Here is a 12,169-nt window from a genome sequence, read left to right as displayed (position 1 = left end):
CCAAGTGATCTTTATATTTCCTAAATAAGCTACTTTATTCTCCAAATATGCCTTATCATGTACCTCTTCCTCCTCATCTTCTCCCTCCTCATTTTGTATACTCTTTGTTTCCTCTTCAAGCACTTTTTCATAGTACTCAATTGATCCACAAACTTATTTATATTAGACAAGTCATTGAAACCACCATCTTTATCCCCTTAAGAACTACCCATAGGACTACCGTTACCATCAACTGACATCTAACCCAAATCCTAAATAAATTAATTGGAAAGAAAATTAAAAAAAATTCACACATAAACAAACAACGGAGACTCTGCTATTTTACTGTACTAGGTTTAAAGAAACTTTGAATTTATTCTCCCAATCCCGAATTCCATGCCTTTTTGTCCTACAAGAATCTCAGTTGCCTCATCTCTTCACTAGTTATATATGGTTTCTAGCTCACATGTGACCCACTCTCTTACGTTGGCTTAGAGCAATCTCTGTTCTCTTGAATCTTTAGCTTTTCCTCTTACTTTCTCAATGATCCATGGCTTCTATTGTTTAATCTAATCATTTTGCCTAAGTTTCTCTTCCTATGCTCTTCTTTACGTGCTTCTCATATGCCACACATTTTTCTCCATATTAGCAACTTATCCACATGTAACTCACCTTCCTCACCGTCTTGTATTTTTTTAGCACCATTATGTATACCAATGATTTAAAACCCAAATCGGACTAGATGGTTGGACCAGTCTGATTGACAATCGGATATTTTATCAGCTTGGGTTGCAACTTTAAACCTTCTAAGGGGTTGAGTCGGTTTGAGCTATTCAAAACCAGCTTTTGAGCTAGTAGCTGGAATTAAGCTGAGAACCAAAGCGGTTTGAGGGAAAAAGGATGGGCAGTAACGAAGAAGAATAAAGTGAATAGGAAAGAGGAAAAAATAGACTAGAAGAAAATAGGAGAAGAAAGAGAGAAAAATTTTAACATTACCTCATATTCATAGCTTCCCTTCTTACCTGGTAACGTTGAAAAATTAGCCATTCTTTTATAAGAAAGAGAAAGAAGAAGCCATGGCCATCAGAGACTGAGAAGCACAAAGCAAAATGTGAAGCATGGAGAAGAAGAAGAAAGAAAAAAATGACTATCAAATTCAAGCCTGTATGTGATAAGCTTGGTTGGAGGCTTTGCGCATTTTGAGAATCAACTTTTTCAAAATTCTTGAAAAACGTATTTTGGGGACATGTGAATTATGAAGACTGTTGGTAGGTTTTTTAGGCCGTAACCATTATTTTAGGTTTTTTTCATTGTTTATCTTTTTAGTTTTATAAATATTAAAAATTTATTTACAATTATCTAATTCATTTTCATTTTATCTAAAATAATTAATATAAAATTAAACATGTTTTTTTACTATATTACTACAAATAATTTGTTGTATGATATATTATTATCATCTCAGTTTATTAATTTATTATGAAATTGAATTGTTTAAGTTGATTTCTAAATTAGAGAATACTTAGATTAAGTTTCTTTTATGATTATGTCAAGTTCTCCAATTACATATGATTATGTGTTTATTTTTTTTCATATTAGTTTATAATTAGATATTAAATGCTAATATTTTAAAAATAGAGCACATTAGTCATGTTTAATTAAAGGACTTGATATAATGGATATAAGTAACTTGTTGTAAGTATTGTTCTTTTAAATTATTTAATAACTTAATATTTTATTTATCTCTATATTATTATATAAACATATAATATTATTTTTTTAATTTAATCATTACATCACCAGTCTGACCATCGATCCAAATCGTCTGACCGGACGAATTGTGACCCGTTAGCCTCTTTGGTGCAACATCTGTTCTAGTTTTTAAAACATTAGTGTGTACCTAACAGTCAATGTGGCAGACATCTGTTAGGGTCTTCATCACTTCAAGACGATATTGCTAAATTTTTCATACTTTTAGGACGACATTACTTCAAATAAAACTTCCGAATACTTATTGCTTATAAGTGAACGTTTTCATGGCAAAAATGCATCTTATCCCTAAAATAAATGTTCAACGTTTTAGACCCTTATGACGGTGACAACGACTCACAAATTCAACTCACTCAGCCTGAAGGACTCTATCTCCCTCAGCCAAGTTTCCAGCCACAACTCCCATTCCTTGCAAAGGAATCCCAGGATCCTAACCAAGAAGACCCTGATCCAGAGCTCGAAGACTACTACTACTCAAGAAGCTCAAGGAGACACTATGACTCAGATGACCCCCTCAATATGTCAATCTCAATTATTAAAAAGGAAAATTGCAGCAAGTTTTTTTGGGGAGATTTACTATAATGCTATAAAGTTGGGATCCAAAAGCCGAGCATGGTCACAGGTTCCAGAAGATTCAGGAAATGATCGCGTGCGCACATCCGCTTACGGCAATAATAATTAAAGTAATCCCCCGAACAATCCACCTTGCTTAGTGGTCCAACCAATACGTATTCCGCGCTTTGTGCGCCAGGCTAGAATCTTCCACCCTCAAATGAATTTTTCAAAAGAAAAACTAGAATCTTCCATCATGCTTTGAATGCCCAAGTTCCCAGACATAATTTAGATATACCCGCACAACACAATGTTCACACATTGGGAAGATGATAGAATATGTATTTAATATAAAATTTAGTTAACAAATTTAGAATATTAAAATAGTTAGTTAAATTAGTTAGGGAAAATCCCAAAAAAGGTCCTTGGAATATGAGAAATGCCAGATTGGGTCTTTAAATTTCGAAAATGACAGAATGGGTCATTGACCCAATCTGTCATTTGTGAAATTCAGGCGAATTGACAATTTTACCCTTATTTATTCATTCACTACAATGATTCAAGGAATCACTATAAGAGTTTAGGTGTTACTTAGATTTGTGTAGTGAATAACTACTCACTTTTTCATAGTCAGGTGTCTTGTTATTAACTACAGCTAATTTTGTAATCACTAGAACAATGTAAGCATTATCTAGATTTGTGTAGAGAATAACTACTCATTTTTCCATAATCAGGTATCTTATTATTGTCAGGTACCTTATTATTAACTACAACGAATCTTGTATTCACTAGAACAGTGTAAGAGTTACCTAGATTTGTTTAGAGAATAACTACTCACTTTTGCTCAGGGGCAAAAATGTCAATTCGCCTGAATTTCACAAATGACAGATTGGGTCAATGACCCATTCTGTCATTTTCAAAATTTAAGGACCCAATTTGAGATTTAGTATATTCCAAGGGCTTTTTCTGGGATTTTCCCAATTAGTTATCTATAGATATTATTTTTTTAAAATACTCTTATTAATCATGTATGTTTAAATTACTTATTGATAGTAACTCCTTAACATATACAATTACTATAGGAATTACTTGAAAGTAAAATATATAAATATTAGAGACAAAATGAATTGAGGTCTTATATCTATAACCAAATTGAATGTCAAACTTGCTCTCATATTAAGGATCGAATGTAGTACTACCTCTTGGTCCTTAATGTAGGGCCCGGTCAACTATTTTGAAAAAACTAAAAAAATTACCAAATTATTTAATTATTATATATGTTACGTGATCTTTATAAAATATTTATTTGTATCATTAGATTATATATCAATTTATAAATAAAATAAATTATTTAAAAAAATGATAAATACAAATACTTTAAAGAATTTAATAAATTTTTTAATTTTTATAAATTGATGAATTGGGTTGACGACCGGAATAGTAGATTACTCACTGGGAGTAAAGTAAAATATCAATTTTCAACTGCGACCCAAATTTAGGAAACTTAATTGGGGCAATAATAAAGAGTTGAAAGAGTGATAAATATTACCTTAATTTAATTTGTAAAAATTAATTGAAATAAAATTTAATTTTACATATATTAATTTAAACAGACCTTAACACTTACAAACATATAATATTTTGATTCATTAACGCCATAAAATTAAACAAGTGAAAATGATATGAGGAGAAAAGAAGGATGGATTAATATAATATTAAAATGTGAACGTCATTGTAGAGCCATCTTAACACATACTAGTATTACGATTTCGATCCCCTATTCTTATTACTTTATTATTAAATAAAACAGCTTTTCTAAACGACACGTACTAATTAGATTGATATTACGTTATTTTTGAGAAAACAAATTAAAAACTTGGACACTCTAAATTCTGTATTGACTATTTAGATGGGAAATGTACCTTATCCTCATCTCTCCAAATGGATTAACGTATATTGATCATGCTAATATAAAGATTATGTTGGAAAGATTGTTTTCATTTCAGGTTAAATTTAGATTACTGGTTACTTAGTAATACTAAATGCCACATCTTCAATGCTCAATATAAAAGTTAGTTGAAAAATTTGATACTACTTCCGGTCCTTATTATAAGACTCTGTTTGACTTTTATTTTGATCCTAAATATAAGACCCCAATATACTTTATTTCTCATATTTATCTACTTTTTTCCATGATAATCCTTCTAATAATAATAGTTATAGATAACAAACTTGACTAGCAAGGATATTTTAGGAAAAACAACATCTATTCATTACAAAATAACTAACTTAATTAAGTTCTTTAATCTCCTCAAATTAGTCAACTGGGTCTTATAATTTGGACCGGAGGTAGTATAATCCTATATATTCTGTATTCTAAATTTATAATTTTATTCTAAAATATTTCTATTCAGTATAAGGGTTTTTGCCAAAAACATATTTTTAATACTCCTTAAATTAATTGTATAATTCTTATATTAAAAACAAAAGGTAAACCTAAATGTGACAACTTTGTTTATATACCTCCATTATACACTGTGAATTTATTTCCAAATAGCTAATCCAAACACTTTTTTGTTTTCAAAATTTTAACAGATGGAGCAAAAGATATTGATGAAAGAAATTTTTAGGCGTAAAAGGGGTGTGTGCGTGCGCACAGATTATTATATAAATGCCTCCATCACAATTGCGAGATGGGAACACGTTACAGGATATTCGTGAACACGTTACAGGATTTCTGGCGTTCTCCTCCCGCGTTTTCAGAAACCGGCTTTCGTCTTCATAGGCTGCCTTTGTGATTTCAAGAGTGTCATTCAAGTTCGCTTCAATCGTACTTCTCTCCTTTAACTGTTTAGTCCTGGAGATGAAGGTCGTTCTGGTCACTGGTGGAGCCGGTTACATTGGCTCCCACACCGTTCTCCAGCTCTTGCTCGCCGGTTTTAAGGTCGTCGTCGTCGACAATCTTAATAATTCTTCTGAGGTTGCTATGCACAGAGTCAGGGAGCTCGCCGGCGAATTCGGGAGTAATCTTTCCGTCAACATGGTGCTCATTGTTACCCATAACTTCCGATCAATTTTGTTGCATGTGCTTCTAAATGCTGGGAATTGTAATATTCCTTGTTCATTTAGATTAACGTACCCATTCTTGCTTTGCTGTTTTAATTTGTCACGTTTAGGTTCGATATATCTTTATTAGACGTTCTTTTAATCTCAGCGTGATTGCCGTTTGCCTTAAACGCAAGAGTTTTGATACATAAAGCGAGGCCGACACGCTGAATTTATATATTTTTCAAAATTATTGCCTCATGTTTACTGTCAGGTTAGCAATTAATCACGTCAGTGGCCTACTTTTTGATGGGGAATAAGTAAATAAGTGAGGTTTATTTTCTAGTTCGATTAAATCTCTTCTTTTTTTTTTTTTTGGGTGCCTTTTTCTCCTTTTAATATCCAAATGCTTGCTTCGTTTGCCCAGTTGCCCTGTTCTGACTCAGGGGTTGACTGATACTTAGTGCCTTCAGCATTTAGGTCAAAATTTAAGCTCTTCAGTTGTTGACTTTGGTTCAGATGTATATATAGGTATATATACGTCTAAGTACATTTGCACATAAGTGTATCTAAACATATTTACATGCGCGCGTGGATAAGCAGACATATACACATATGTGAAGTCTTTTGGTTTTTCATGTTTTTGAAATAGGATGAATAAAGTCATCCGTACTGTTGTTTACTGGCTATCAAATCCAGTGAGCATCAACTTTCAACGAGTTTTTGTTGGCGCTATACTCTGGTACCTAGTTTTTGCTAAAAATGAAAAAAAAAAAATCAGTTACCAAGTGCTTCAACTAATTAATTTTGCATCTTGATGTCTAAATTCTAAACATTGCATTGCAGCATAATTATTGTTCACTGATTTTGTAATGACCTATTGCTTACATTATAAGTCGTCAACTGCAGGTAGATCTTCGGGACAGAGCTGCACTCGAAGAAATTTTCGCTTCCACGCAGTGCGTGCTACAACCAAACTTTCTGTTTTCGGAAAAAATTACAATGTCTTTGGTTTCTTACAGTTGCATCTCATCAACTATCTGTTTCTGATCTCTACTAAATGCAGATTTGATGCTGTCATACATTTTGCTGGGTTAAAAGCCGTAGGTGAAAGTGTGCAAAAACCATTACTTTATTACAACAACAACTTGATTGGAACGATCACCCTCTTGGAAGTCATGGCTGCCCATGGATGCAAGAAGGTAAGTTTATTTATTTCTTCTTCTTCCTTTCTTTTCTTGTTCTTGTGATTGGCTTCTACTTCATAGATAGTATGCAAGGAATGTAATCAATGTTGTCAGAAGTTATCTTCTTTGAATTTATGCTAAATTTGAAATGTTTGGTCTTTCTCCATGATGAAGTTCCTTAAAATATTGTTTGGAAAATATATTTAGCTTTGGTGCTTGACCCCAGCAGCTATAAAGGTGTGTTGTTGTATCGTTGCATTCTCTTGTTGCTCCTGTTGTGACAGTATTCTTATATGTCAGTTTTTCCTTAGTTTTCTTTCCTTCTTTTCCCTTTATTCCTTATGTGCACAGAAACCAATCGAAGTAATGATTAGGAAAGTATTTGGCAGTTTTCAAGTTCCACAAGTAAATAGCTATTTTGGTCCTCGCTGTCAAGGAGATAAAGTAGAAGCCATGTTGGACTATTTTAAAATGAAGTCTTGATTTTCGTTTTTTTTAAGTCACCTTAATAGTATTGCTACCTTGAGGTGGCTCCTCAGATTAATATTATGCAGTCTTGGTGCTTCGTTTTGTTATTTTTGACTAACGTATTTTTTGCATGATTTCAGCTTGTGTTCTCATCTTCAGCAACTGTATATGGTTGGCCTAAGCAGGTTCCATGTACAGAAGAGTCTCCACTATCTGCATTGAACCCATATGGACGAACCAAGGTACAAATAGAATGTTGTTCCTGGTATTTTTGCTGTGGTATTGACAATGACTTCTTGGCCTTGCACACCATGTCTCTGATTTGGTGAATATCGGTGACATCGATGGTAATTGGAATCTAGTGATGATGTCTGAAAGGGTTTCTATTCCAGCTTTCCATTGAGGAAATGTGTCGTGATATCTACCAGGCAGATTCCGAATGGAAAATGATATTGCTGAGATACTTCAACCTAGTTGGTGCTCATCCGAGTGGTTATATTGGTGAGGATCCTCATGGAATTCCAAATAATCTCATGCCATATGTTCAACAAGTAGCAGTTGGCAGACGTGCCGCATTGACAGTATTTGGAAATGATTATAATACAGTTGATGGCACTGGGGTATGTTCTTTCTAATTCAAGACTTTGCAACTTCTTCTTGAAAGGTTGCATGAATTTTTATCAATGCTGACACTCAAGTGAGGAGTCTGCCTGCTATTTTCTTTTAGTTTGGAATGGCACTACACATGCACTGGCTCATATGTTCTGGAAATCCTAATCTATTAACAAAGTGCAGTTGGATCTTATTTCTTATTAGAAAAATAATAATCTTTCCCTATTAGACTTGAATGTTCCATTCCTTCTTCCCGCTGTTGACTTCTACTGAGTATACATGACATACTTCTTTTTATTTAAGATTTGATTTTCATGACTTCACAAAAAGTCTAACTCAATGAATCTCATCCTTATTGTTAGGTGCGTGATTATATTCATATTATTGATTTAGCGGATGGGCATGTAGCTGCATTGCGTAAACTAGATGATCCTAATATAGGTATTCTTAAAATTTGTCATATTTTTCTTGTTTACTTGTTATTTAAGTCTGTTGGTTCTGTCAAGGTGTCTTTTGTGCTTTTTATTTCTACTGTTTTTTCTTTTTAATCTTGTGCTATCATTATAAATATTACTTTTGTTAGTATTTGATCTTGTATTAAATTCATAGTGTGTATATGTAGGTTGTGAGGTGTATAATTTAGGAACAGGAAAGGGAACATCAGTTTTAGAGATGGTTAAAGCTTTTGAAAAGGTCTCTGGAAAGGTAATGGACAGATTATTTCCAGTTCAGTTGATATGACCATAATTTTTGCTGTGAAATTCGTTGGCCTACCTGTGTATGGGTTGTTCTAAAATTTGCAAAGCATGTAGCAGTTTACATGGTTAGAATAATTGTGTCATTGTGATCACTGCTCAATTATTTAATCGTCTTTTAAAATCTACATTTATCTAGTAAATTTGGAGTTTTTTTAGCACTCTGGTGATATCCTTTTGCACAAATTTGTAATGCTAGGATGAAGTGACTTCTGTTTTCATGTAAAACTCACGATATGTAGCTTCTCGAGTAATCATAGTGTAGAACCTTTAGTTAGAAAAGATGAAAGAAAATGGAAGGCACATGAAGGAGATAGAACAAGGTAGTTTTTAAGGATGGCTCACACGGTGCCTCAGTAACATGCTTTTAGAACAATGCATTAGAAGGAGAATTGTTTTCTCTTGAGGATCCCAACCTAATGGGCTGATACCCTGTCAACTATATTATACTTGGATTGGGCTTGTCTGTGATTGTGTCATATCACATCAATTTGTTGAATAATTTTGTTTTACTTTGCAGAAAATTCCACTTGTGATGGCTGGTCGGAGGCCTGGTGATGCTGAAATTGTCTATGCATCAACGGAAAAAGCAGAGAGAGAACTTAATTGGAAGTGAGTATCATTTAGTTTGAATGGTTTAGATATTGCCCTGCAATTTTCTTGGTTTGTTTTGTATTTTTTTGCCCCCAAACTATCCAATTAATCTTTTGTTGTACCAACATAAGAATATGATCGCACAGTCAAGATCTCCTTGAAAGCAGAGAGAGTCCAAAACTAAAATTAGTTGTTTCATTTGTTTGAATGAATCCTGTTTTGGAATTATTTTCTCTTTCTCACATGTTTATCTTCCTTGCAGGGCAAAATATAGCATTGAAGATATGTGCCGTGATCTATGGAATTGGGCAAGCAAAAACCCTTATGGCTATCAATCACAAGATTCCACCAAGCAAAGCTAATTGTCAATTATATGGATGCTGACCTCTTCTAGGGCCTCTTACAAGCCCTGTTCCTTCGTAGGCGTGTGAATCACTGTGAATCTTTTTTTTTTTTTTAATGTTGTAAAATAATTGTTAAAGGTGTCTTGCTGTACAGATTATTTGAACTAGGATCCTTTCATGCAAATCCAAGGTCTAAACTTCATGTTTTAGAGACAGGCATACCCAGACTAGATTCTCAGTTTAAACTAGTTTTGCTTGTTCTGTTTTCTCCCCTGCTTTTTGTTTGGAAATCATGGACGACAATAATCCTAAATGGAATGCAATCTCGTGTTTGAATGATGATTAATCCTCATATTTGTCCCTCAAAACAAGTACTAATTTTGATAGAAACATGACTTAGTATATCATCCAAAGAGAGATTCAAGAAATATGGATTCTTTTTTTTTGATAAACAAATTTTTGGAAAAGGGTTGGGCTCACCCACGATCCAAGGGCAGGGCGAAATCTCCCTTCCTCCTAGGTCATACCAATGTTGGGCAGGGCGAGCCGTCAATTACCCTCAGGCGTTTACCTAGGCACCCAAGAGCTAGGATGCCTCCCCAAGCGCCGCGACTGGAACCACAACAAAGTGGTATTCCCCAGGGATCGAACACATGCCAACTTGGTCATATGTCTCACCCCTTCGCCAGCTGAACCCACGGACGATGGGTCAAGAAATATGGATTCTATTGGGAGGTTGTTTAGAATCGTGAACTTGCCAGTTAGTTTGAGGTATGACTCTAATTAAATATACATTCCTTATTGCAGTCTGTTCCGTTAACTTACCAACCAAGTTCTGAGCATAGCGGCAACACATTGATTTAAAGTATTGCTGTTCAATTTGAACAATAAATAAACAGAGTTGATCTTCCTTCGATTTCATATGCATGCGTTTTTAGATATAATTATGAATATGAATTAGTCATTAGTATTAAACTGTCGCTACCAATATGTGTTGTGTATTGGGATGATATCGAGTGGAATATTAATTGTGGAAAATTGCGAGTTCGATCATTGAGAATCAAAATGAGAATACTATTGGATGGAATATCAATTTTCAATTTGTCAAAAGACATGTCTAAAGTGTGTGTTGATATTTTATTTCAATCATAATGTTGTATTTCTAGGATAGGGTGTGAACTATTGAGACAGTATCCATGGACAAATATCTGAATGATCCTAGCAGCATATCAACTAGTTTTCTTTTGGGTTATATGCACAATAGTTAGTTAATGGGAAAATGTAGAAATTAATTTTAATTAACAAAGAAATAGTTGTAATAGATTTTTTTTAAGATTCAAAGTTTTTGGTTTTAAAAAAACAAATCATTCGCATTGTTTTTCCTTGAGCATATTATTGAGAACTCATAGTAATTTCTTCATTATATGGAGAATTGCTATAAGCTTAGTTATTTGTAGGAAACAAGTATTTGTTATAAAACTAAAGGTAAAGTAGACAATAAGAGAGGACAATTAGAGAGAAGAGAAGATATGACTATTCCTCTCAATTCAAGATATTGAATACATTATACATGGCTTCTGTTTATAAGCATAATTTTACATTTTTTAATAGAATTTACAAATTAAATACTAATAGAAGATAATCTTGGGTTAGATAATGAGAGATATTGGAGATGATAGGAGATATAAGAGATAATGAGAGAGATATATAGATATCCACAAAAATATTATTATATTCATAACACTCCCTCTTGGACGTTCATTATATATGAATGTGCCTTGTTGAAAACTTTAACTAGAAAAATCATATGGGACAAAAATCTAATAGAAGAAAAAGAGTTTATCATTCATTGATGCATTATGTAGTGCTGTCTTATTAAAAACCTTACTAGAAAAACCCAGTATAGCAAAACCATAGAAAAGAAATAAAAGTACAATGTATATCAACTCCTCCTCTTGACAACATCAATTGACATCTTCGAGCCTATAGTCTAATATAACTAATAAACCTTCCAAATGTTATAGTGAGATGAAAACGTCAAATATTAATTTCATAACCTTTTAAAAATTATTAGGCAAATAGTCCCTTTGTGGTCTACAGACATGTGAATCATACTATGATCTCTCAACCTGAGGATCAAACAAGAATCCTTTATCCATAAATAAAGCCAGTAAGATTAGTCTTGGATACATTTAGATAAAATAATATCACCTCCGCAGTATCTTTAAAGTAGCAAAGAACATGCTTAGCTTCATTCTAATTTCTTCATGTTTATGAAAACTATATCATGCTAATTAGCAAATGATATATCAAGTTTTGTGTGGATGTTTAGATCTATAATTGTTTGACTGACACTAAGATAGAGTACTTTGAGACCAAGTATTTATTCATCAACTTCTGGAGGTCTAAATGGATCTTTAGTCCACATCTAAAGATCTAGAAACTATTGGAGTAGATAGTACATATTTCTAGATCTTTTTATAGATGGGTAATTTGAAATATTTTTATACTATCGCTTTAACTGATATTTACTACATTAGTTATACCACATACGTCTCTATATAGACTTATTTAACTTAATTGAGTGGTGTTCTTGAGAACATAATTGTATCTTCTGCAAACTTGAATCTTTCAAGGATTTTCATATCTTGTGATCCAAATCTATCCATATATTGGATTATTTTGAACTTGCACAAGAGTTTGAATCCTTCTAGGATTCACATAAAATTTCACTATATAGTGAATCACTATATTTTCTAGACGCATATGAAATCTTCTCATATATTATCAAACTACCAGACTGATAAGATACATAAAAGTTTAATCTACCATAAGATTGCATTTCTTTTTTCTTGTACAATTG

General features: G+C 33.0%; 1 protein-coding gene across 1 annotated transcript; it reads left to right on the top strand.

Moving 5' to 3' along the window:
• Positions 1-5,153: 5,153 nt before the first annotated feature.
• On the top strand, positions 5,154-9,354 carry LOC114760805 (UDP-glucose 4-epimerase GEPI48-like). The gene is made up of 9 exons (XM_028950093.1): positions 5,154-5,344; positions 6,256-6,305; positions 6,413-6,548; positions 7,142-7,243; positions 7,394-7,621; positions 7,976-8,054; positions 8,236-8,318; positions 8,889-8,980; positions 9,225-9,354. The coding sequence occupies exons 1-9, from the start codon at positions 5,165-5,167 to the stop codon at positions 9,322-9,324; spliced, it is 1,050 nt and encodes a 349-aa protein (XP_028805926.1). The 5' UTR covers positions 5,154-5,164; the 3' UTR covers positions 9,325-9,354.
• Positions 9,355-12,169: the final 2,815 nt, after the last annotated feature.

This window comes from Neltuma alba, unplaced genomic scaffold (genome assembly GCF_004799145.2).
Source record: "Neltuma alba isolate B1F8T4 unplaced genomic scaffold, ASM479914v2 tig00011022_pilon, whole genome shotgun sequence".
NCBI classification, from domain to species: domain Eukaryota; kingdom Viridiplantae; phylum Streptophyta; class Magnoliopsida; order Fabales; family Fabaceae; genus Neltuma; species Neltuma alba.
Note: the sequence above shows the minus strand (reverse complement) of the source record. Positions and strands in the feature narration are given on the sequence as shown.